Source organism: Cygnus olor, chromosome 12 (genome assembly GCF_009769625.2).
Source record: "Cygnus olor isolate bCygOlo1 chromosome 12, bCygOlo1.pri.v2, whole genome shotgun sequence".
Taxonomy (NCBI): domain Eukaryota; kingdom Metazoa; phylum Chordata; class Aves; order Anseriformes; family Anatidae; genus Cygnus; species Cygnus olor.
Genome location: NC_049180.1, coordinates 2386955 through 2410364, shown reverse-complemented (window position 1 = coordinate 2410364; position 23410 = coordinate 2386955). Strand labels below are relative to the sequence as shown.

Genomic DNA, 23410 nt, shown 5'->3' with positions numbered 1-23410 from the left:
CTCCGGCTGGATCTAAGGGGCAGTCCCTTTAGGGAAGGCTCTGTGTGCCCCAGTGCCCTGGCTGGTTCCTAACATCCCCATGCTGCAGCTGTAGTGTGTGCTGCAGTCCCACCCTGATATTTTATTTTCCCCTCCTGCAATGTGAATTTACAACCACGGTGATGGGGTGGGATCCAGAGCTGCACTTTGCTGTTGGGACTCCAAATGCTCCCAATAATAATGGGTTTTGGGGGTGCGTTGATGCTGCCACTCACCCGCAGGATGCCTCGCCATGAAACCCCTCTTTGCTTTCGCCTCCTCTCCGCAGGGACATACCAGGGCCAGTGGGTCGGAGGGATGCGCCAGGGGTACGGCGTCCGGCAGAGCGTTCCCTACGGCATGGCTGCGGTCATCAGGTCACCCCTGAGGACGTCCATCAACTCCCTGCGCAGCGAGCACACCAACGGCACGGCGCTGCACCCCGACTCCTCGCCGGCGGTGGCCGGCAGCCCCGCCGTGTCCCGGGGCGGCTTCGTCCTCATGGCCCACAGCGACGCCGAGATCCTCAAGAGCAAGAAGAAGGGCATCTTCCGACGGTCGCTGCTGAGCGGGCTCAAGCTCCGTAAGTCCGAGTCCAAGAGCTCCTTGGCCAGCCAGCGGAGCAAGCAGAGCTCGTTCCGGAGCGAGGCCGGGATGAGCACGGTCAGCTCCACCGCCAGCGACATCAACTCCACCATCAGCCTGGGCGAAGGCGAGGCCGAGCTCTCCGTCATCGAGGACGACATCGATGCCACCACCACCGAGATCTACGTCGGTGAGTGGAAGAACGACAAGCGGTCGGGCTTCGGGGTGAGCCAGCGCTCGGACGGGCTGAAGTACGAGGGCGAGTGGGCCAACAACAAGCGCCACGGCTACGGCTGCATGACCTTCCCCGACGGCACCAAGGAGGAGGGCAAGTACAAGCAGAACGTCCTGGTCAGCGGCAAGAGGAAGAACCTCATCCCGCTGCGGGCCAGCAAGATCCGCGAGAAGGTGGATCGGGCCGTGGAGGCGGCCGAGCGGGCGGCCACCATCGCCAAGCAGAAAGCGGAGATCGCGGCCTCCAGGTAAGGTGGCACCCGACGGCTGCGGCTTTTGGGGCGCTTGGTGTGTTATAGATGCCCGGGGGATGTTTGATGGAAGCTGCTGGAGGCAGGCGGGTGTTGTGGTGGGTGTCTGCTGGGGGTCGGTGCAATGTGGACCGTGTTGTTGGGCTGCTTGTTGGAGCCAGGCTTTGCCCAGGCCTGGTGGGTGTTGCTCAAAATGGGGTGGATCAGGGCTGAAGCGTCCCTCCTGCTCACCTCAAGCAGGCCGTTGGTGCCCAACCATCCCAAAACACCTGGCAAGGCAATGGAGGGTCGCCCAGAGCAGTGCGTGCGCTGGGGGCTGTGCGTCAGGGTGGCTGCAGCGTGGTGGGATGGCACTTCAGGGTCACCTTGTGGCATATGTGGCTGTCACCTGTGATGTTCTGGGTTATTTACCTGTTGCTCCCTAGCCTCTTTAATAGGCAGGACGATGCTCTTAGCAGAAGAGCTCCTGCGACGCTCTTTCCCCATAGCCTCTGTCTGACACGGCCCAAAGAAACCACCCCAAGGCCTGTGCCGGGAGGATTCCCTGTCATTTCTGTTCCTGGAAGAGGTTTTGGATGGGAAAGCAGTCCAATCGCTGGCTGCAGCTGATGCTTGGGGAGGGTTTGCCCTGCCTGAGGTTCTGCTAGAAAGCAGCAGGTCTGGGTGCCCTGACAATCCCTACAAGCCCCAGGAAGCCACCCAGTACCCCAGTACCCCAAAGATCCAGCTGAAAACCAGCAGAAGAGGGGAAGAAAAATGGGGTGATGTCTAATTTTGGTTGAAATAGGGTCCAACTCAAGTGCCAGGCTCCCAAACTGTGCCTGGAGCTTGGTGACCTGCAGTGAACAACCAGAAGAGAGGTGAGCCAAAGAGGACAGGCTCTTTTGCTGAGATAAGGGCCCTTTGCATCACTTTTTGGGAATGGTTTGTTAAAGCAAGGTCTTTTCTTTTTGCTTTCTGAGCAAGCGCTACGTGTAGCAGCCAGGCTGGGGAAAAGGGGCTGGGAATAGGGAAAAACTCAGGCAGCTCCTCAGCCTCCTGTGCTGGATTAATTGTTGGGTCTGGATCATTTGTATTCAGAGTCACACTTGAAATCTTTATCAGTGTGTCTGCTGATGACTGATCTGCAATGTGAATGAGACTCCCAGGCCTGCTTTGGGAGGATATTTTGGCTTGATGATGTTTTCTAGCTGATGTTGTACCAAATTGTTGTCAAAGCTTTAAAAAAGAGACACCAAAAAAAAACCAAACCACTAGAATGCCAGGTAGGAAACAGACTGCAGAGCAGCAGAAAGAGCAGATATTTCCATGTGATCTGGGGACACAAACACCTCTGTACAATGGCCTGAGCCCCGGAAATGAGGAGCTCTAATGTGCTGTGGGATGCAGGCTCTGAGACCCTGAGCATCCGCTGTCCCCAGGCGGTACCGGTCCTGGAAAGCCACGAGAGCAGGAGCTGGAAGGGATGTGACCCTCCTGTGCTGGAAATGCTTTAATGAGCTCCTGGCATATAATGTTCCACCTCCTAATTATGAAAGAGGAGGAAAGGGAAAAAAAAATCAAATCCGATAGCAATGCCAGGGCACAAATACCTTGTGCCCCTGTAGCAGACAGGGAGGATGCAACCTATGGCCATGAGCGTGCACAGGGAAAACAAAAAAGCTGAGGGATTTGGGACCACCTTTAACCATCACTGAAGATGCAGAGAAATAAATGAATGGGAGCACGCTACTTTGAGGATGCTCCAGCAGAGACCAAGTGCTGGAGAAGCAGCCCAAGTTTAGCATCGCCCCGAGGGTTGCTGCCAGCAGATGCTCGTGAGCATCCTGCCCTGCGCATCCTGCAGCCCCGCTCCTCTCGCTCCAACCCTGCCTGCCCTGGAATAGACACACGAGGAAGGGAGACAGCGCAGCCACGCCAGGATTTGCTCTTTTCACGGCACAGACCTTGCCTCTGGTGCATGAGGGCTGCTGCTGGTGTGCTGAAAAGCCCTGTATCGATTCTCGGCGCAGCGCAGCCCTCGCTGGGCGAGCTGGGGGCAGCCAGGCTCCAACGTGACGCGCACTGTGCATTAGCTGGACGAGCATCTGTGGGTGACACCCGTCCTGGGAGTTTTTGCTGCCTGTGTTCATGGCTTATGTTGAAGCCCCAGAACTCAGCAGCAGAGAGAGAAGCTGTTGGGCTACATTCAGGCAGCGCTGCAGGGTGTAGGGTGTGCTGGAAACGCGGGGAAGGTGCAGGATCAGCCCCAAGGTCTTGGGGACTGTTGTGTTTGTAATTTGGCTGCACAAAGGAGAAGGCCAAGGACCTTGAAATGGGAAGTGTGGAGAGCTGCCGTGTCTGCAACCCACAGCCTTTCAGTTCAAGCTCTTCCCCATTTTTTTTTATTTTTATGTTTTTGCACGGACAGTCTCTCGGCTGCATCCCACCACGCAGAAGCAGAAGACAGCAAGGTTTTACAAACCTACAACCAGCTCGAAAGGCTTTCACGTAATTCATATGATTAATTTTAAAGCTTCTAAGTGTATAAACACTCTCCTGCAGTGCCCACAACAAACTGCATCGTCCGAGCTGAGACAAATGCAAAAAAAAATAGGCAGTAGAGGCATTGACAGAGGAATCCTGATTCTTGTTTCATGCTTTGGGGCTCAGAGGTGCAATATCCTGCATCTGAAACCAATGGGAGCCCTGGCTTACCAGCGACTGGGGGGTTTATAACAGCCATGTGTGTGTGTATTCTCTTCTGTCTAATAATATGGCTGAGTTCACTGTGCAGCCTTTCCCTTGGTGGGGGAAAATATGTGCCCACCCACGTATTTCATTAAATTTGTAAGAATTCAGTATTTTTGAAAACTCTGCTGCTCTGTCAAATTTGGTTGGAATTGGCCAACACGTTCAAAAGTTATTAGTGTGGGAGTGATGGCATATAGATATATAAACAGCACAATCACATAAGTAAGCCCCATTTCCTGAGGAAAGTAGGCTAAAAACATAGTGTACTGAAGACAAGTAAATTGGATTCTTAAAGTTGTTTTAGTCTGAACAAAGTACAATGTTATCTGTGACACAGAAAGTAAGCTCATTTAAGGAGTAGTTTTTAGGTTTGGTAGATGATTCTCCTAAATTTTCTTCAGTGCAATTAAAATGAAAGAATATTTTCTTTCCTCTTACATCTCCCGCTCGCTGAAATAGTTCCTGTAAGATAAACGGGTGAGAAGAGCCACAGATCAGGCCTGAAAAACAATTACTGATATTAACTGTCAGTTTTTAGAGACGGAGGGAAGGAGCCTGGTTTTACCCTGTTTAAAATGAACGTGCAGGGCGTCCTCTTTGTGCTGCAGGGTGCTTCGTTCCCATCTTACAAGGCAAGAGCCTACCTGGAAGGGGAAGGATGCGCTGAAGACACCAGACCCCATCTCGGTATCAATAATGGTGACACCTAAATTGTCCCTAGGCACTGGTAATAATAATAATAATACCCAGCCAGGACAAGCACCTCGCCTTTCAGCACAACTGCTGGGCAAGGATGGATACACGTGGCCGTGCAGGAGGAAGGGGAACTCAGCACTGACCCCAGCTCTCCGCAGAGGACTTCAGGGGTTTTAATGCAAGGCACTGGGTCCTTCTGCTCTCACAGGTCAGGGTTTTGGGGTTGTGGATGAACCACCCACGAGAGGAAGGGCCATTGGTGATGCTGTGGGTGTGATGGGTGGCATTTGGCCGGCGCTCAGCTCTGCTCTCGGCACAGGGTTCATGGCCCCCATTGTGAGCTGCCGGTCCCTTGCACCCCGGAGGGGATGAGGCTTTTGGGTTAGTCCTAAATAACGCGCTTCCAGGCGTAATTATAGCTCAGCCATTCACCAACGATGAGAAAAATATAATTAAGCTCAATATTCTCAGGAGGAACCAGGCTGCAAATTAGCACGGTGTCATTCAACTTCTGGAAGAGGAACTGGAGGAAAAAAAAAAAAAAAAAAGAGAGAAAAAGGAAGGAAAGGAAGGAAAGGAAGGAAAGGAAGGAAGGAAAGGGAAGGAAGGAAGGGAGGAAGGGAGGAAGGGAGGAAGGGAGGAAGGGAGGAAGGGAGGAAGGGAGGAAGGGAGGAAGGGAGGAAGGAAGGAAGGAAGGAAGGAAGGAAGGAAGGAAGGAAGGAAGGAAGGAAGGAAAGTGAATAAAGACGACTTGGCAGCAAGGCTGTTTAAAGGAACATGTTCTGAAGCTCCTTCAGGATGCTGCGGTGAGGGCGCAGCCGCCTTCCACGTCTGGCACACAAAGGGAAGCAGGAAGGCAAGAAAAGCCCCGGAGAGCTGAACAGCAAAGTGCAAGAGGTTGTGTTTGAGCCAAGCAGGTATTTTCTTCAGAAAATGGAAACGCAGCCCAGGCAAAACCCACAGAAGAGAATAGATTCCGCAGTTCTGGTCCCAAACACTTTGAGTTGCGGTAATGTCACTACCGGCAGTGCGCTGAGCCGTCATAATGCTGCTTAATGCTCTCCCAGGCCTGTGCCTGCAGCATTGTGATTGTATTTCGCTGCCTTTGATTTCAGGTTTCTGCTGCCTTCCTGCTGCTGCGGGGGGTGGCCGCGGGGCGCCTGCATCCGCCTCCCCCCCTCGTGCCGCCGGCGGGGTTTTCGTTGCGGATGGAGCCGGGGAGGATGAGGGGTGTGGGGTAAGGGGAGCGCTGTGGCCCCCCAAGGGTTGTGTGTCCCCTTCCTCCAGCTGGGATATTGGGGACGAGCTGGCAGCCGAAATGGGGCACAGCTGTGGGAGGGGGCTGCCTGGGTTAGGACATCACCACCACCCATTTATTTGGGACTGATGGGGTCACCAATGGCATCGTCTGGTACCCGCCGGGATGGTGTGAACCCTCCATCCCTGCTCTCCAACCTTTCCTTGAGGACAGCACGACAGGGAGAAAAGCACAGAGGGAACTTTTTGGAGGCTGAGATCAGCTGAAGCAGGGGTAAATCCCTTTGCAGCAGACTGGGTTTTTGCTTCCTCTGCCCCAAACAACCCCTGTGCGACACAGAGGGAGGCGAGCACGAGTGGCAGCGATCAGGATCAGCTGCTATTCCTCCCGCTGTCAGCCAGGACGACACGGGTACCTCTGACTCACAGCGAGCACAATTCCCACCTCGGGACCAGGGCATTCGAGGAACGGAGGAGCCCTGGAGCTTCCCGGAGCATCACGTCCCTCCCAATTCCGGCTCGTGCAGGCCCCACTGGCCGCACCGTGAGTGTTTAAGCAAGTCCTCCTGCAACGCCGATGTAATAATTTCCTGCTCAGACAGGACTTAGGGCGTTAAGCCCTTTCGTGGCCGTGTCAAAAGTCAGGACTAGCTGGCACGCTCGTGCAGGGCCAGCCCTGCGTGTCCCCAGCTGCCACCGTGCTGCCCGGGTGGAGGGATGCTGCACGGGGACGCGGATGGGATGGAAAGTTGGGTGCCTTTGGGGCGAGCAATGCTCTGCAAAGTAATCCCATTTAAAAAAAAACACCTCAGCAGGGTCCTTCTGCATGTCCAGCAGAGCAGCTTGCTGTGAGTTTTGCCAGCTGCCCTCCTTCGCTGCTCTGCCGTCCTTCAGCCACGAGGATCGCTCCCAGCTTCGCAGTTCCCACCACCTTCCCCGCACGCTGAGCTGAGCGCCAGCTAAAGCACCCCAAATCCACAGCCCAGGCGTGCGACATGCATTTCTTTCATCGTTTCCGACGTTGCTGGGTGGCGATGAAGTAACATGGGCAGAGCGGTGACGAGGAGCCCAACGGGTTAGCCACGGTCCCTGGAGGGGCTGCGATAGCCTGGGGGGAGCAGGAGAGGGGCTTGGGGGATGCGGGAGGAAGGAAACACCCCGGGATGGGAGGTCTGGGTGTGCTGGTGCCTTTACAGTGGGATCAGATGGAAAGGGGCCGAGACAAATGTGCAGCCAGCATCCCCAAGGAGCGGGGCATGAGGCGGGGGACAGCTTTGGGGAGCCCAAATTGGTGGCTGCTTCCTCATCTTACCTCCTCCTCCTCCTCCAGGCGCAGGAGCCCATCGCAGCCCAGATCATCTGCCTGGTTTCTACTCCAGGACTTTTACCAGCTTAGCTGGGCTGAGCTGGGGGGCAGAACCAGCCCAGTGCAGGGGGATTTCAGCCTCCCCAGCAGTGTGGGGCAGGCAGGAGCTCGCTGCGTGCCCAGGCTGCCCCTGCGGCTTGGGATAGGGGAAGGAGGTGAAGGGGAGGCTGGTGAGGCCTCTTCGTGCTGATGGGAGGGGAGCAGGGTGCTGCCACCCCATAGGTGTGACAGGTGAAGCAGCCCTTCGTAAGAGGGGAAAAAAAAAAAAAAAAAAAAAAGCCAGCAACAAGGAAAAAAAAAAAAAAAGAAAGAAAACCATCCCCTGCTTTTCCTTCCTGCTGCTTTGCCTATTCAACGAGCAGAAACTGCAGCGTTGCTGTTCTCCGCGATCTTCAGGAGGGAAGGGAGGAATCCTCCCCCAGCCTGCGCAGCTGCCTGGCTCGCAGCCTCGTCGCCTTCCTCCCTCCTCATCCTCACCCCGGTAGCTGGCGGGGGCACACAAAAGCCTGCAGCCGGGCCCAAGCACGGGGTGCTGATGTAGCATCCCACCCCGTCATCACCCCGGTGATGCTGTGCACCCAGATTTTTAGGGGAAGGTCTGGGCTCCCTGTGCTGCACCAAACCCTGCTGCTGCTTTCCCATCTCGTGAGAGGCCGGCTTGCTTTTTTCCTCTCCCAGCTCCCATTTTCGGTTCCCTGGCATGCGCTCCTGCCGGCTGCGCTGCTCCCGCCCCAGCTTCCCACCCACCTCCTTCCCTGCAGCAACAACCCCAAAATCTCCGTGCGCCTGTGTCCCCCCCATCCCCCCCCGGGTCCTCCTTTCCTTTCCCTCTCTGGAGAGAGGCAAAAGCAGTATCGAGAGCACAACTGAGATGAAAAAGCAGAGCTGGGTAAAAATATGGGATGTTTTCCTTGGTGTTGTTGAGCATCACTCTGCCAAAGCCAGAGATTTGGAGATGCTGATGGTGGGGGGACTGGTGCCCCAGGGGGGGGGGGGTCACAGAGCCTGGGCTGGGGGCTCCTGGTCCCTCAGTGCCCTTGCAGAGAGTTTGGAAAGCCTTGAGCAATGGGGTTTCTGTCACCTCCTCCGTGCAGGACAAATGACAAGCTGTCCTGGCTTCCTAATCCAGGAAATTAAAGGATTTGACCGCACACCCTGCTAAGCGAATTCCCCCCTGAAAATCCCAGGGGGATTTAACCCATGGATCCGACTGATTATCCCTTTAAATTTGTGACTAAGGAAGGTCCCGATTCTTCAGGGTGCTGAACACCCTAAAATCCCCTCGCAGGAGTGACACGGCCGTGCCCCGCGCTCTGCCGTGGTTTTGGCTTCACCTCCACCCCACCTCCGCTGCCCCTTTCAGCGACGCGACCCTCACTGCAGCCACAGCCCAAATCTACCTCGTCCCATCCACGTCCCCAGGGACACGGATCGCTATTCGGGGGCTGCTGGTTCCCCAGGCTCGGCATCGGGAGCAGCCCACGTGGGAGACGGCTTAATTCTGCTCAGCTGGAGCACGTCTGGCACCCAGCCTCAGAGCGAAACCTGCCCGAGGTGGCAAACCCGCACGGGGTTGGGTCAGTGGTGGTTTCCAGCTCTTCAGACCCTGTAAAGGGCAGCTGAGCCATTCTTCCTCTTCATCACCTCCATCCCCGCCTCCAGGAGGGCACCTGCTCCTCTACCAGCTCCTTTTGCCCACCCTTGGCTGCAAGATGGGATTCCCAAAGAGCATCTGCCTCTTACCCATCTCCTAACTCCCTCCCCGTGCTCACACAGAGCTCCTGTGGATGCTCCACCCCATGAAGGCACTTTCCCAAGGGGAGAGGTGCAGAGCAGGATTTGGGCAGGGGTCTGCAGCCCTCCGGCTCACACGAATCCTATAAATGGCTTCTCTGGGGAAAGAGACTAGCAGCCTGCTCCTGCTATCTGTCTGTCTGCTCTGTCTCTCATCACCGTAGCACGGAGGTGAAGCATAAATAATTAAAAACCCAGATTCTCTCCTGGCAGAGCCGGGCTCTGAATCCTTTCCCTGTTGTGCTGCTGGTTGCTTAAGTGGAAATTTTCACGGGCTCTGCCTCAGGGGCAGCACAGACCTGCAAACCTGGGGCTGCCTGCCATCCCCGGAGCACGCTGGAGTTCGGGAACTGGAAAGGATTCCTGCCGGAGAGGCTGCATCCCATCCAGGGGATGCTGCAGGATGCTTGGGGTGCGCCAGGACGCACAGCACCAGCATCCGTGGAGCAAAGCCAGGAGCAGGCAGGCTTTGAGGAGCCTCGTGAGGAGTGGGGTTTTTGGGGGGCGCAGCTCGTCTGTGGGCTCCCACCCTCTGCCCAGGCACCAGGGAGGAGGAACCCGTGCAGGCAGCAGGGAAGCGGAGGTGAGGAAAGCATCTTCTGGGTGGGCTCTGAAGTTTGAGGCAGGCAGGAGCTGCTCGTTGCTGTGGCAACGCAGAAGATGTATTTTTCTTTTTTTTTTTCTCCCACAGCCGTTGGGGCTGCAGCCAGCGGCGCTCGCACTGCACAGGGCTCGGAACCCCAGTCCTTATCCCCGCTTGGTGCCTTCCAGAACGGCATTAAGCAATTTTCAGGGGGGAGCATTTTTGCTCTAGGCTGGCATTTTCTTGTGTTTCCAGTTTTCTGGTGCAATGTGCCTGGTGCCTTCCTGCACGGCCTGCGATGTGGGATCTGGATGTGGCAGGAGGGATGGAGACGATGCTGCCACGTCCCACATGGGGCTGGCTCTGCCTTCCCCCAGCTCCGTCCCGGTGAGGCTGAACGTGGCAAGAGGCACCAGGAGCTGTGCCCATGGCTGGTGCCTGGCTCCAGGCGGAGGCAGGGAATCATCCAGTGCTGGGCTGCGTGGAGCAAGGCGCGGGTTGTTTGGTTTCTGCGCATCCCTTACAGCCCTGCTGGCAGAAATGCATTTTTCCATCACTCAGAGGACTGGACCATCCAGCCCGTCCCTTAGTCCCTTGTCCCACCACCCAGAAAGGAGCACTCTCTCCTATCCCCAGGGCTGGAGGTGGCCGAGAAATCCCAGAGGGTGAGGGTGGACATCTCGCACTTCTCCTCCGACAGCTGGAGAGCATCCGTCAGCGCTCCCGAGACCATGCCTTGGCCTGGCTTCAGGCCGTGCTGGAACTAAAATACTAAGTTCAGTTAAACAAGTCCCTCGCTGGCTCTGGACTAGGTTTTTTTTTTTGCAGTTTGCTCTGAAATGGGGGTGGGGGTGGTGGTGCTGGTGAGTGTTGGCTGGTTAAAGGTGTGTGTGGCCAGCGGCACGCCACGGATCACCCGTCTCCATCACACCCGCACAGGGGTGAGGAGCTCGGCGTTACCCTGCCTCGTTCAGGCTTCTGTGGCTCCCACAGCAGGAAAAAAAAAAAAATTAAAAAAAAATAAAAATTGCCTGGGAAGTTTGTTTGCCAAATGTCTGTTTTGCTTGAGGTGACCAAAACTTGTGAAACTGCCAGAACGTTTCAGCCAAAACACAAAAGGGGTAAAGGGTTAGGGAAAGAAAAAAAAAAAGACTTTTCCTTGTGGTTCTGTTGTGTTTTGCTTCAGGATTTGGGTTGACTCATTCTTTTTTAGACATCGAAATGAAACTGAAATTAAACCGGTGGATCTGCCCTGCTAGCCTGTAATCTTCACCTGGAGGTTTTTGTGGGAATTCCCCAGATTCTCTTCTTCCAAGTGGTTCTCCCTCGGCTGTAGGGAAAGATCTCTACATTTCCCAAAGGGCCAGGCTGTGCCTGGAGGAGGCTCCCCCGGCTCCCTTCACCCCGGTTTAGTTTCTCTCTGTGCTGTCTGGCACCTCTGGCATTGACATTTCCACCCCACACCATCCCATGCATGGCAGCCACCAGCTGAGGCGGTCGGTGTGGAAATTTGGGAGGAATGGGCTGTTTTGGGGAACCCGGTGGCTTTGGATGCTGATGGCCCACCAAATCCTCCAGTTTTAGACCTGCAGCATGGGGCAGGCCCTGCCAAGCAAAGGAATCCTCCAGCATCCTCCGGGTCTCACAAACCAGGCTTTGTCCACCAGCCTTAGCCCATCCTAAGAAGCTTGGCCCAAATTAGTGGCTGGGGGTGATCCCCATCATACCCCTACCCTCCTTCCCTCGGTAAATCCAAGCGGGTGGATAACGTCAGACAGAGCGATGCAACGAGAACGCAGGATCCAGCCCGGAGCCATCACAGGCAGCAGCATGTACAGCCAAACTAAATGCTCCACATGTCCAAGCAGGCTGAGTTACGGCTGCTCTGGGAACTATAACTTGGCCTGTTGTGCATTTAAAAATCTCCACCCGAATGCGGCATTGATGTAGGGCTTTTCTGCTGTTCTGTTTTTGCTTTTAGTACAGACAGTATAGATCTGCAGTGTGCAGAGCATCCAGCACTGCCCAGGTTCCTTGGAGATTTTGTGCCTTCGTTTGCTTTTTCTTGGGCTTTTTCTTCTTCTTCTCCTTTTTTTCTTTTTTTCCCCCAAAGGTTGTTAGAGATTTCTTCCAAACTGTTTTGCCTCCTGCCTGGAAGTGGCAGGATCGTTTGTAATGCGCTATTTTTTGCACAGGTTTAGAGGAGTGTTCGTGGCGTGTTTATGCCTTTGGGACGTGTGCGAGGAGGGCTGTCTGCTGGCGCCCTGTGAGAGCAGGGGATGAAGAGGGACGTCAGTGTTTCCCATTTCCTCTCACACTCTCCAAATGGGCAGTCGCCTTTTCCATTATGTACATGACAATTATCCAGTAAAAACATGGAAACCCACCCCATCCAAACCACAGCAGCTGGAAAGAAGGAAACATCTCCCTGCCCGTTCCTTTCCCTCCCTTGAAGCTAACTCTTCCCACACCCTGCTCCAAGTGGGTTCCTGCAGGTTTTGCATCACCAACCATCACTTTCCAGAAGCTAACAAAGCTCCCAGCATCGCTGCAATACCTCATCTGTTCCCAATTCATAGGAAAATGGGAAAATCCATCCCTAGAGCTGGAGTTTGTTCTCTCCTTTGCTCGGTCGGGCTGGGGCAGTGGTGGGACCGTGGTTATCGTCGCTCTTGTCCTTCCTGCAAGGCAAAGCCCAGCTCCAGCACACGGCTCCGTGGCAGGGACCGAAGCGCCGGGACGGGCAGGTGCTGCCTGGCCGCGTCGCTCACCCGCATCCTCCGAAGCTTCATTGCAAGTGACAGATGGCAGGAGATGAGACTCCCTCTCCAGATGTTAATTATCTCACGAGCTGTAAATAACGTCTCGCGGCAGCTTGCGCACCGGCTCCGGTGTGAAAGGCCCGTCAGCTTTGCCCTTGCCAGGGGGCAAAAGATGAAAAGGAAGGAAAGCCACGGGGAGGGAAATCCGTGGGTCTGCCTGGCTCTGCACGCCCCTTCACAGGGGGGATGCTGGAGAATGTCCTGGCCAGCAGTGGCACATTTGCCTTTGGGTACCAAAATCGTCCACCAGCCCCTTCTGCCCCAGCCCTTTAGGCCAGTTTGGTTGTGCTGGGCACTTTTTGTTTAGCAGTGATAGGGATAAAAATACAAATACAAGCATCCCCATGGCCAATTTGGGAGGATGGCAAGGAGAGCACAAGAGGATGGTGGTGTTACAGCCTTCGGGGGCTCTCGTCCCCCACCGGGGAGGATGCAGCTCAGTGTCCCAGGCACTGCATGGGCAAATGATGCCTCGGCGACTTCACTCTCCATTCGTAAGCTCCAAAACCACAAAGGTAGAAGAGAACTGGCACAGGAGCCTGGAGCGAGAAGCTAAATGGGAGCTGGCCCCATCCCCATTCCCGTGAATTTGGGAGGGCCCCAAGCTGGGGCACAGGCGCCCGCTCCCCACGATGCTGGATGGGAACGGCTTCCCCACGCAGCGCTACGTCTCCCTGTGTCAAACCACGGGGAGGATCGGATCTGGGCTTTTGACCAAGGTATTTTCCACATCGGGCTGTATTTCTTGGGCAACATCAAGCAGCTGCATCAAGTATTTTTTCAGGCTTCGGCAGCTTGAATTTTTTTTTTTTTTTTGGAACTTTTCGCCTGAAATGTGATTTCGGGGCAGCTTTTCAGAGCTGCCTCGCCTGGAACAACCATTCCCGCTGCCTCGTGCAACCCCAGCCCTTCCCCTTAGGGGAAGTTTCTGATGATGGGAAGTTTCTTGCTTCGCCAGACCCAGCATATCAGCGGCCAAGCTCTTCTGCCTGCTCCCCATCACCCGTGCATGCCCTCAGGCTGGGGCACTTTGCTCCCCCACCCCAAGTCTCCATCCTGGGGGCAGAGCCAGGCTGTCTGGCCGTGGAGCAGGGCAGCCAGGCGCTCTCCTTGCTATGCACAGCACCTGCTCGCTGTCTGGCTGCACAGAGTCAGAGCAGACGTTTTTGGCTGCATTACGTCATGTCAGAGGTCACATTAGCTGCTTTCTGCCTCTTGATTAGGGATTCCAGCTAGAGGGGATGGGTGGGGAAGGGAAAAGCAGACGGAGGAAGCGGGCAAGGCAAATATGCTCGCGATAAGCAGGTAAATGGGGATTTATGCACAGATAGCTAATTGGTGTGTCTAATATTCCACCCCCTGAGTACCGGCACTGTATTACTGCCTTCACAAATCACTCAAGGCAAGCCTAGTGCAATAACAACCAAGCCAGGAGAGCCGTGAAAAGAGTCAAGCTGGAATTGAGAGTAGGTTTTTATCAGGGCAATAAACGCCAGATAGGGAAAATAACAAACAGGTTGTTAATTGCTGCCATCTCCCAACTCTCCCAAGGAAGCGTCTAGACAGAGCCCAGCCCTGGGTGGCAGCTACCACGGTTATCGAGCCGGCCTTTTGGGGCCAGAAGGGTGCTGGATGCGGGCTGGCAAACCTGTTGAAGGATGCTGAGCCAAAGCCTGGGGGCACAGGGATGCAGGACGGGCTCTGCTGCTCTCCCCAGCAGCATCGCGTGGCCGTGCTCTGCCCTAAATCAGCACTGCTCCCACAGAGGTAGAAGCCAGACAGTCTGCAGCAGCTATTAATAATTCAGGCCCGGTTTGTCCCACCGAGGAGAGCAGGAAAAGCAGCCAAACCTCAGGGTTTGAGACAGCCCCGGGGCTGGTCGCAGTGACGGATCCCACGCAGGGGGTGCTATGGGGTGGCCCTGGTGGGGCTCGCACCGGCGCTCGCCCTCTTCCCCCCAGCTCTGGGGTTCACTTCCCAGCATCGATCACTCGGGGACTTTTGCTTTATGCCCCTCGGTGCGTCTCGGCTTGCTGCAATTAGGGCCAGATCCTGCTCCCAGCTGTGTTGGTGGGAGTGCAGAATAACCCCGGCCAAGTCAACGCAGCTGAGCGCATTGCACTCACACGAGCCTGGTTTTTGCACATGGGTGGCCGGGCCCATTGTGGCCACCACGGCCACCAAGTGCCAAAACGAGCTGGTTACCGGGGCCAGAGGGGAAAGCAAAGCCCCAAGTCTTCAATGCCCCGAGGAACGCTCTCACTGAATTTTTTCCCGAAGTATTTTCTTGCAGCTAGTGTGTGTTAATTGAATTTTGCCATTTGAAAAATACATGACCCTCTGTAATGGAGGGAGAAAACATGCCTCCTATAGGAAGATAAAGATGCATTTAGAGGGAAAAAAAAAAAAAAGAAAAAGAAAAAAAGCCTGATTACATATTGACCCGAGACACAAAGTGAATTCAATGGAGCCAGCCCGGCCCCTTAGGAAAACTCGAGGCTGTTTGTTGTGTCCCGGGATGAGCTCAGCGGGTGCTTAACTCCATCTTCGCTGAGGATGCTGACAGGTGAGCAGTGCTCCTCTGCAGGGTCCCCAGAGCATGTCCCCGGTGAGGACCAGGACCCCTGGCACATCACCAAAGAGGGCATGCGGAGGGGTTTGCAGTGATGGGTGCACGATCCGGGCTGTCCTGCTGCCCCTGGGTGCCAGAGCCAAAATCAGCCCATTTCTTGGCTTTCGTTACCTATAATGATAATTATTTGTGTGCCCATCTCCATGCACCTGGACACGTAGGCTATTTTTCATGAAAACACAGAAGGCAGGGTTTGCTCCTTTTGCATTGCACGAGGAGGTCTCATTAAAAGAGAAAGCTGCACAGAAGAAGGCTTCAAGAGCAGTTTCAATCATCTTCTTTTAATTAATCATTTCATTCAGCTGATCACTGCACCGCCGGGTGCTGCGACAAATCTGTGCTGTAGAGCCAGGCAGTGGAGGGGCTGCTGAGGGGACGCCGATGGGAGCCGAGCTCCCTCGCACGCAGCGATGTTGAGATTTCTGCCACGGGGGAATTTCTCGCAGAGCTTTGTATCCCGAGGGAGCTTGATTTCGGCTTCCTTCCTCCATTTCTAAGGGCTGGACACTCAGCTCACTCTGTCTGCCGCTCCACCTGAGCCAAGCAAATGCAAAACAAGAGGGAGAAGCTGAGGGGCTCAGAGGTCTCCAGCAGCTCCCAGTATGGGATGGGGGAGAGCTGGGGATCTCCATCCCCGCAGCAGGATCCCGGCAAGCCGGCGTAGGAAAGCAGCAGTTTTGTAATTCCCTGGCAAGCCCGAATCCCACTGAGCAGGGGACACCTTCACTTGCAGAACGGAAATCCCCCAGCAAGAGCTGCCGCATGAATTTTGGGAAACAGACCTCCTTGTCCAGAAATGTCGCCTGTATCATGCTTTTTTTCACGTTTAAACAATGAATGATGCAAATTTCCCCCTGCTTCCAGCACTCAATTGCCTTTGGCCCAGGACATACATTTTCTCAGAAAGTCTGTTACTTATTTTTCTTGCAAAAAAAAGCCTGTTTTTCATCAAGAACATGAGAAAAAGGAGCAAGGAGGACGAGTCTCTTGTCAGCTCACCCTTCTTGTGACACCAGGTCACCATTACCCTGCAATTACAGGCATCACCTTTACCACTTTACCAGACCCAACTCCATTCCGGAAATATTTCCGATAGTCCACAAGCTTGCTCTCATTTTCAGCCTATTTTTTAAGCATTGTAACTATTTGTTCTCCTACCAAAGCACTCTGCTAGCCCAGACTCCACTCGAGCCTTGCCTGGTCTTGATTTTACTTGGTTTCTTCCTGAAACTGCTGGGTGCCACAAATCGTGGCATCGGTTTTGCAGCAAAAGCCCTTTGTGCACACAAAGCCAGGCTGGAGTCACCGCTGGCGTTCCTGAAAAGCCAGCTCCTTCCTTTCAGATCACTTTATTCCAGCCTCGTATAGATTAGCCGGAGCTGATAAACTTGGCATGACGAGCCGCTCGCAGGTATTATCCCTTCCCCTGTCACTTCTGGCCGAATCGCGGGAGATCTGCAAAGGTTTGCAGAAATCTCTGTGGTTGCGGTTTCCCCCTGCCTTCTGCCAGTTCCTCCTGCCAGTTTGACCACTCGCCCGGCCGTCCTCGAGGCGCAGTGAGTCAGCTTGGCACAAACTGACGAAGGAAATTGCCCAAACCAGCCCTGGACCAAACTGCACCGCGGGTCTGATAGCTACAAACCGCCCCCAGCATCGCCCCTCTAGCTCTTCCCAGCCCCGTCCTCGCCGAAACACCTCCAGTATGGGTCGGTTGGCGTGCTGAAATGGGATTTAGGGGTTGTAGCCATCCTCAAAAGTCCCTTTGCTTTCGTGTGCATGATGTTGGGCACTCCAGCCATTTCCATCACCCAGGATGAGGTGCTCCTTCCCCCGTGCTGCCCCATGGACGGTGCAGGAAACCCAGCAGAGCATCTTCCAGCAGGACTTTCAGACAGCTAAGACGGGGTGCAAGGGGCACCGTGTCCCTACAAACAACAACAGCACTTGTCCAGCGGGCTCCTTACAGGATTGAGGACACCACGGGTAACGAAGGGACAGCTTCAGCCTCATTTTGACCCTGCGTTCTAGGATTTAGCTCCTCTGACCCGCTGTCCACTTTCGGACTTGGCCAAAATCCCACAGAAATCCCCGTTTGCGACAGAGAAGCGTGAGTAGATCAGGGCTCTCTGTGTGCCGTGGAGAAAGACCCGCTTTACACCGAAAGTCAAGCAATTAGCTGGGGAATTAAGATTTAGTGCACGCCATGAGCAGCAGGCATATAGAAAGGAGACAGCTGTTAAATTTAGTATGTGACAAAGTCATGCGAGCACTAACTGGATTACTTGCATTTATTTGGGAATACTTATGTATTTTATTATGCAATGTATAGATCATCATAATTCTGCTTTTCACTCCAACGGCGCCTCTCCTGCAAGCATCTTAGAGAGCATTACAAACAATTAAGCCTGCCTGCGCCTCTGCACCACGCTCGAAGTTGTATCAGCTTTGTGGGCATTGAAAATATTTCAGATCGGAGATGGTTTAATTCATGGGGTTGGGTTTAACTCTGCCTGGGCTGAACCCCCAAGCTGCTGCTCGTCCTGGGCTGATCCATGGGGATGAACCAGTCCAGAAGTCACTGGAGTGAGTTTTCCAGAGATGGATATACATCTTCCCCAAAGGGGTGGATTTTTTGGCCCATTTTGGTGAAGAAATGGGAGCCCATGAGTCCTTGAGAGGGGAGCATGGTGTGGATGCTCCCCGTGTGCTCTTCCAGCGTGCCCTCCTGACTTGCCTGTCCCTAGGTCTGCTCATGAGTGGCACACGCAGCTTCCAGCCTCCTTCCCTGGAAGAAGTGATGGATCGCTGCCTCCAGCTGCCTCCCCAGGGAGGAGACTCGGGAGGCGGCGTGTAATCCTGCCTGCTGAGTTCGGTCCAGACAGCACCAGACGTTATTAATCCTTCGTATCAGGCCAGCGGGGACGGGCAGCCTGCCGTACGAACGTGCTGCAGCACAGGAGGGACGGGCCCTTCCCCAACAGCTTCCAACCGAGGACAGAGCGGAGGCAGAGACGGGTGGGGGATCATCAGGAGCCAACAGCCAGACCACTGAGAAACCCCCACGGAAAAAGCCAGGCCCTGTAACAACCTCAGAGAGCCAGCATCCTAATTTCAAGCCTCAGCTGATGTTGCTCTTGGAACTGGGGTGGTTTCATCGACGGGACTGGCACCCCAGCCTTTTGCACCGACCACATCCATGTCAAACAAGAGGAGCAGTTTGCATCCCCCTCTTCCAGACGCTGAGCATCCTCCTAAAAGGGCTGATCTGGGGTATCTGCCAGGGGATGGGCCAGTGACATGCTCGTCCACCCCTCTATCCCTGCAGGAGCATGGAGAAGAGCTGGAAAAGACTGTGCCCTTACAGCCCAGATTTTGAAACCTTTTCAACCAATTTTTTATTGCATTGTTCAGGGGGGACCTGCACGTCCGCCACCACTGTGAGAAGGGGCTGTATGCATACCCAGCTACCGCAGAGCAGCCAATTTATATACATAAAACACTTACTAGAGCAAAAACAACTTGCTAGCACTTAAAAACAAGGGACAGGGTGGCTCTGGGGGCAGGGGTTGACGGCATCCTGCCTGGGTTTGAAGAAGCAGCAGGGCACAGACGTGCATGTCCCCGGCTTGTGCGGCGCGGTGCGGCGCGAGGCACGTTGCTGGCCCCATTTTCCATTTATAGGAGCCTGTCAGAAATGGCACTCCTCTCCGAGCAGATGTCGAAAAATTAGAGGGAATTCAGAGAGCAGCAGAATGAAAAAAAAAAAAAATGATTAAAGGAGATGGAGGGCCTGCTTTTGGAGGGAAAAGAAATCAGCTGAGCTATTTATAACGCTGCCTGCACCGGGGCGGGTAGGAACAGGCAGTTTTTTAAAGTGCCTCGAGAGCTGAGCGAAGGGGAAGGGACAAACCTGCTCCAGGGGATGAGCACGGGAACGGTGCCGAGGGGCTGGGGGTGAGACCGGAGCCATCGGACACGGGCACCTGGGGGTCTGTGGGGGATGGATGAGAGCAGGGGGCAGCCGCTCGCGCCCAGCGAGGAGATCCCTTCTCAAGGTGCGGCGAGGGGCGATGGAGGGGCACCAACCCCTCCTGGTCTTGGTGACAAACCCTGCTTGTATTTACACACTGCTTTACGCACAATATGTGCTGGCGGGGGGGCAATCTTTTTGATCCAAAAGTGAGCATTTTGGGTTAAAAAACACCAGCTGGAAATTTAGAAATTCAACCCCCAAAGCTGACGGGAGTGGCACGTTATAGATGTTATCACCTGTTCCGAAACAAATCCCAATCCCTGGGGTAGCTCCTCCACCACGGCCCTGTGGGGTTTGCTGGGTGCACTTTGGGTTTCTCTGTGTTCTCACTGTCCCCTTTCCTCGCCTTTGGTCCGTGGAGGGAGGCAGGGCTTTGGTTTAGGGCTCAGCTGAATGACGCTGGATGGTTTTCTTGGCAGGCTCCTTGTGCTGGGCTGCAAAAAGCCCATGGCGAGGCTTGGGGACGCTCGGTGCTTTGCAGACCAAAAGCTTCACCATGCACCTAACACGGCCCTTTTTGCAACCACGGCACCAAAACCCCACTAAAGATCTCCGCGATCACGACTGCTCAGAGCTGAGCACCCAAAGGGGCCGCGCGTACCAACACCTCTGACATCCTTGGGCACAGCTCCATCAAAATCACCCTTTTTGGTGGGGATTACTGGGGGGGGGGACCAGGGAAACCCCCAGGCACTGCTGTGACCCCCACCCCGCTCACACGTCCCTGTCTCTCTGTTGCCTTGCAGGACCTCCCACTCCCGGGCCAAGGCGGAGGCGGCCGTGACGGCGGCGCAGAAAGCCCAGGAGGAAGCGCGCATCGCCAGGATCACTGCCAAAGAGTTTTCGCCTTCCTTCCAGCACAGGGAAAACGGTCAGTACACGATACCGCGCCGGCTGGCCCCGCACAGCATCAGGGTTTGCAAACAATGATAAATTCTGTAATAAAACCGGCAAAAATGAGCCCTGCACGGAGGCTCGGTCTGGCTTGCGGGGGGGGGGGGGGTCTATCGGCGGTCTTTCAATCCACCCCATGCACTCATGTTGTTGCAGAGATCTTGGCTTTTTGCACTGAAAGAGCCCCATTTTTTTAATGTATAGCCTCCGATGGTTGCACAGACCAAAACAAAAACAAAAACAAAAAACAAAAACAAAAAACACAAACCAAGAGCTCTGAAAGTAAAATGCAAATACAAATGATCCTGAAGGCAAGCACAGTTTTACCCCATGGCTTCTAGAGCCTGGTTTGTGCCTTCTTGTAAATGCCTGGGCTTTATAAGTGTGCCCTATCTAATCCTTCACCTGGTGTGCAAGCCATCTGCGTGCATGTGCAAAGGTGTCAGGGTACGAGCATTCAGGGTTTGCCTGATGGCTTTGCACGCACTCATATGCACACAGAGCCAGGTTTGGAAGCATCTTCCTTCCCTCCGACATCTCCAGCATTTCTCTCTGGCTTGTCCAAAGCTTTTATTCTCAAGGAACGAGGCTTGCCCCGGCCACAGAGGAGCAGCTGGTGCCCAGAGGAGAGGCTTGGTGCCAGGAAAGGCTTGGGGAGGACAAGCCGGGGATGTGCAGCCCAGGGAGGATTTGCCCCACCAAGGCTGCACTTAGCAAGGGGTGGGAGGGGAGAGATCCAAGTCCCTGTGGCAATAATTAACATAATTAATATATCTGAATGGTTTTATTCAAAACTTTCCCTGCACCGAACCCTCATTAGGAGGCACCTATCATTATCCCCCCCTCCAGCTCTTTAACTGAGTATTGCTCATTCATCTTCATCGCTTGAGGGCTGGTGCTGGTGACTCACGTCTGGGTGCTGGTCCCCGGCAGGAGCAGCGTGGCCAAGGCCGGGCAGGAGGGATGCCGAGGGATGCTGGCATCTTTTGCCAGCCCTGCACAGCCTGGCTTTGCCAGGAGAAAGCGCAGCCCTCTTCAAACAACCCCTCGGCACTCCTCCCCCTGCAGACCTCCGATTTGTACGTCGGAGATCTGAGCTCTTTCGCTGGGCTGCACGGTCCCTGGGGCTTCCTCAGCCCTGAGATATTCCTCATCTCCATTTCCTCTTTGCCGAGAGACTTTGCTGTTTTAAATCACCTCTTGAAAAGATATTTTTAGGTAATGCATTTTTTACCAGCTGCTAGACGGGGACGCGGGGCTCGGCTTGCGGTGGGGCTCACGTTGGCTGGGTGGGTCATGCCTGGGTGAGGGCGGGGGGGGAAGGAGCTTCCACTCAGAGCACATTAAAAAACAAACACGCCATCCAAGACGTGGGGAAACCTGGGGTGCGTGCTTGGCTTTGAAGACGCCGTGGCCGGGCACGGCTGCCTCCATCCTGCTGGAAATCCAGATTTGGTGCTCCGCATCCTCCGTAGCGCTCTCATGACGGTTCTTCCAGGAACATCACGTGTTCCCTGGCTAATTTTAGCTTGGAATAATTGTTGAACATCCTCGGGTGTCGAACGCAGGCAAGACGGCACCCTGCATCTGTCATGTTCCTCCGCAAGGAACTGCCTGCACCCCACTGGCGCTGCCACCCCTCGGCCCCGAGCCCCGGCCGGGGCTGCAAACCCCAGGGGATTAACTGGGTAGAGGAGAGGCAGAAACAGCTCATTGCAGGGCTAGGTGGGGAAGATTTAGGATGAGAGGATGCTTAATAGTGTGATCCCTAGTGCGGGTCTCCAGGGTGAGGATACTGGAGGATGGTGAGGCTTTGGCACCTCCATCACGGGGCTTGGGACAGCAGGGGGAGCTTGGGGTTGGTGCCAAGGGGAGGGAGCAGAGGTGGGACCAGGCTGGGGCTGGCTGTGCCATCAGAAGGTGGCTTTGGGGTGGTCGGAGCCGGTGGGAAGCTTTCAAGGCCCTGCACCTCCAGCCAGAGCCCTGGAGAGCAGAACTGGGGAAGATCAGTCAAAGCCTGGGATGAGCAGGGTGGCTCTGGGTGAGCCTGCATCAGTAGCTGCCTTTATCTGAGCTATATGACCACCTTTCTCCTACGTAGCTGTTTATTCCCTCCCTGCCCCAGTTTCCCACCTGTGAGCCAGGAGGACGGCGGGAGCAGGACCATCTCCACAACAGCCGCAAGCCCACCTGTCTGTGTTTTCCCCAGAAAGCTCCCAGAGAGTTATTCTGCATGAAAACAGAGGGGCTGAGCTCCACCTTTCTCCTTCATTACATTTTCCCACTGGTACAAGAAGTGCCCAGGGGCCCCAGATAAACCCTGGGAAATACAGACACGCAGGGAACAAACAAGGACCGAGCTATTTGAGCACCGTCCCAAAACACAGCCAGAATTTCCTGCGGCGAATAATCCAAAAAACCACTGGCAGCCATTGGAAGCCCTATTTCCCATTGAGAAATTGCTTCGAAGGGAAATTTCCAAGCAGCCTTGCTCCTGTGTGCCTCCCCTGTGAGTGCCCCGATGGGGACATCCATCCCCACGCTGCCGGCATCCCCCGCGTGGATCCGGACCGCGGCGCGGCGGGCGCGGGGACGGCTGCGGGCGAAGGCACGTCCCAGCGGCTCCCCAAGAAGATGCACTAGAGAAAATTGCTCGGCAGAAGCAGAGAGATTAGAGCAGGCACTTCAGAGCATTTATTTTTAAACCACGGTAAGAAATTGAGTTCTTCCTTTTTTGAGACTCATTTCTTGTCTAGCCATAGCAATTGCAATTAGATGCATTTCAGGGGCATTAGGCAGTTAATATATTTATCAAATTATTCACATAATTTAGCATGGCTTTAGCTGGGAACAGCTATGCCTTGAGAGAGTGAAATGAGACTTAACCAGTGGTAGCTTGCACCCCTTCAAAATAATTTGATGTCTCACGAAGGATTAATACGATGCAGATTTTTTAATTGCCCAGAGAACAATACGCTTCCCACTCGCTGGCCACCTCCAGCAGAAGACACTCAACGTCTCTTCAAGTCCCCACCCCTAAATCCCCGTTCCCTAGGGAGCAGCCACCTGATGTTCCCTGGGCTCAGGAGGGTCAGAGTGCATTCAGTGAGGTGCACTAAGGGATGATGGTGTTATTGGACTCGTGTCACCCCGAACACACCGCCTTGCTCCTGTCCTCACTCTCACCATCGTGCACACAGCCTGCAGGGACCAGGATGGGCTCCACGGTGCCCAGCAAGGGGGAACATATCTGTGCCTGGCTCAGCTGCATGGGGCAGGAAGGCTGTGCTGGCAAAAAGGACAAGCTGCCCGTGCATTGGCAGTCCTGGTTTTTTTTTGTTGTTTTTTTGTTTTGTTTTGTTTTGTTTTTTTACCTGGAGGGCCTGCCAGTGCAGCACTTCTGCCCAGATGGAAACATCCCCATGCAAAAACATAGAGGTGAGATTCCCCTTCTTCACCTCTTGTGCCTTCAAACCGAGCTGATGGAACAAGCTGATGAACCGTCAGTGGAC

General features: G+C 54.7%; 1 protein-coding gene across 1 annotated transcript in view; it reads left to right on the top strand.

Annotated features, from left to right (window-relative positions):
• Positions 1–23410, top strand: part of JPH3 (junctophilin 3) — a 50682-nt gene that overhangs the window by 14514 nt on the left and 12758 nt on the right. The window contains exons 2-3 of the mRNA XM_040571274.1: positions 308–1085; positions 19751–19875. Coding sequence (XP_040427208.1) covers positions 308–1085; positions 19751–19875 — 903 coding nt within the window. The remainder of the gene's footprint in view (positions 1–307; positions 1086–19750; positions 19876–23410) is intronic.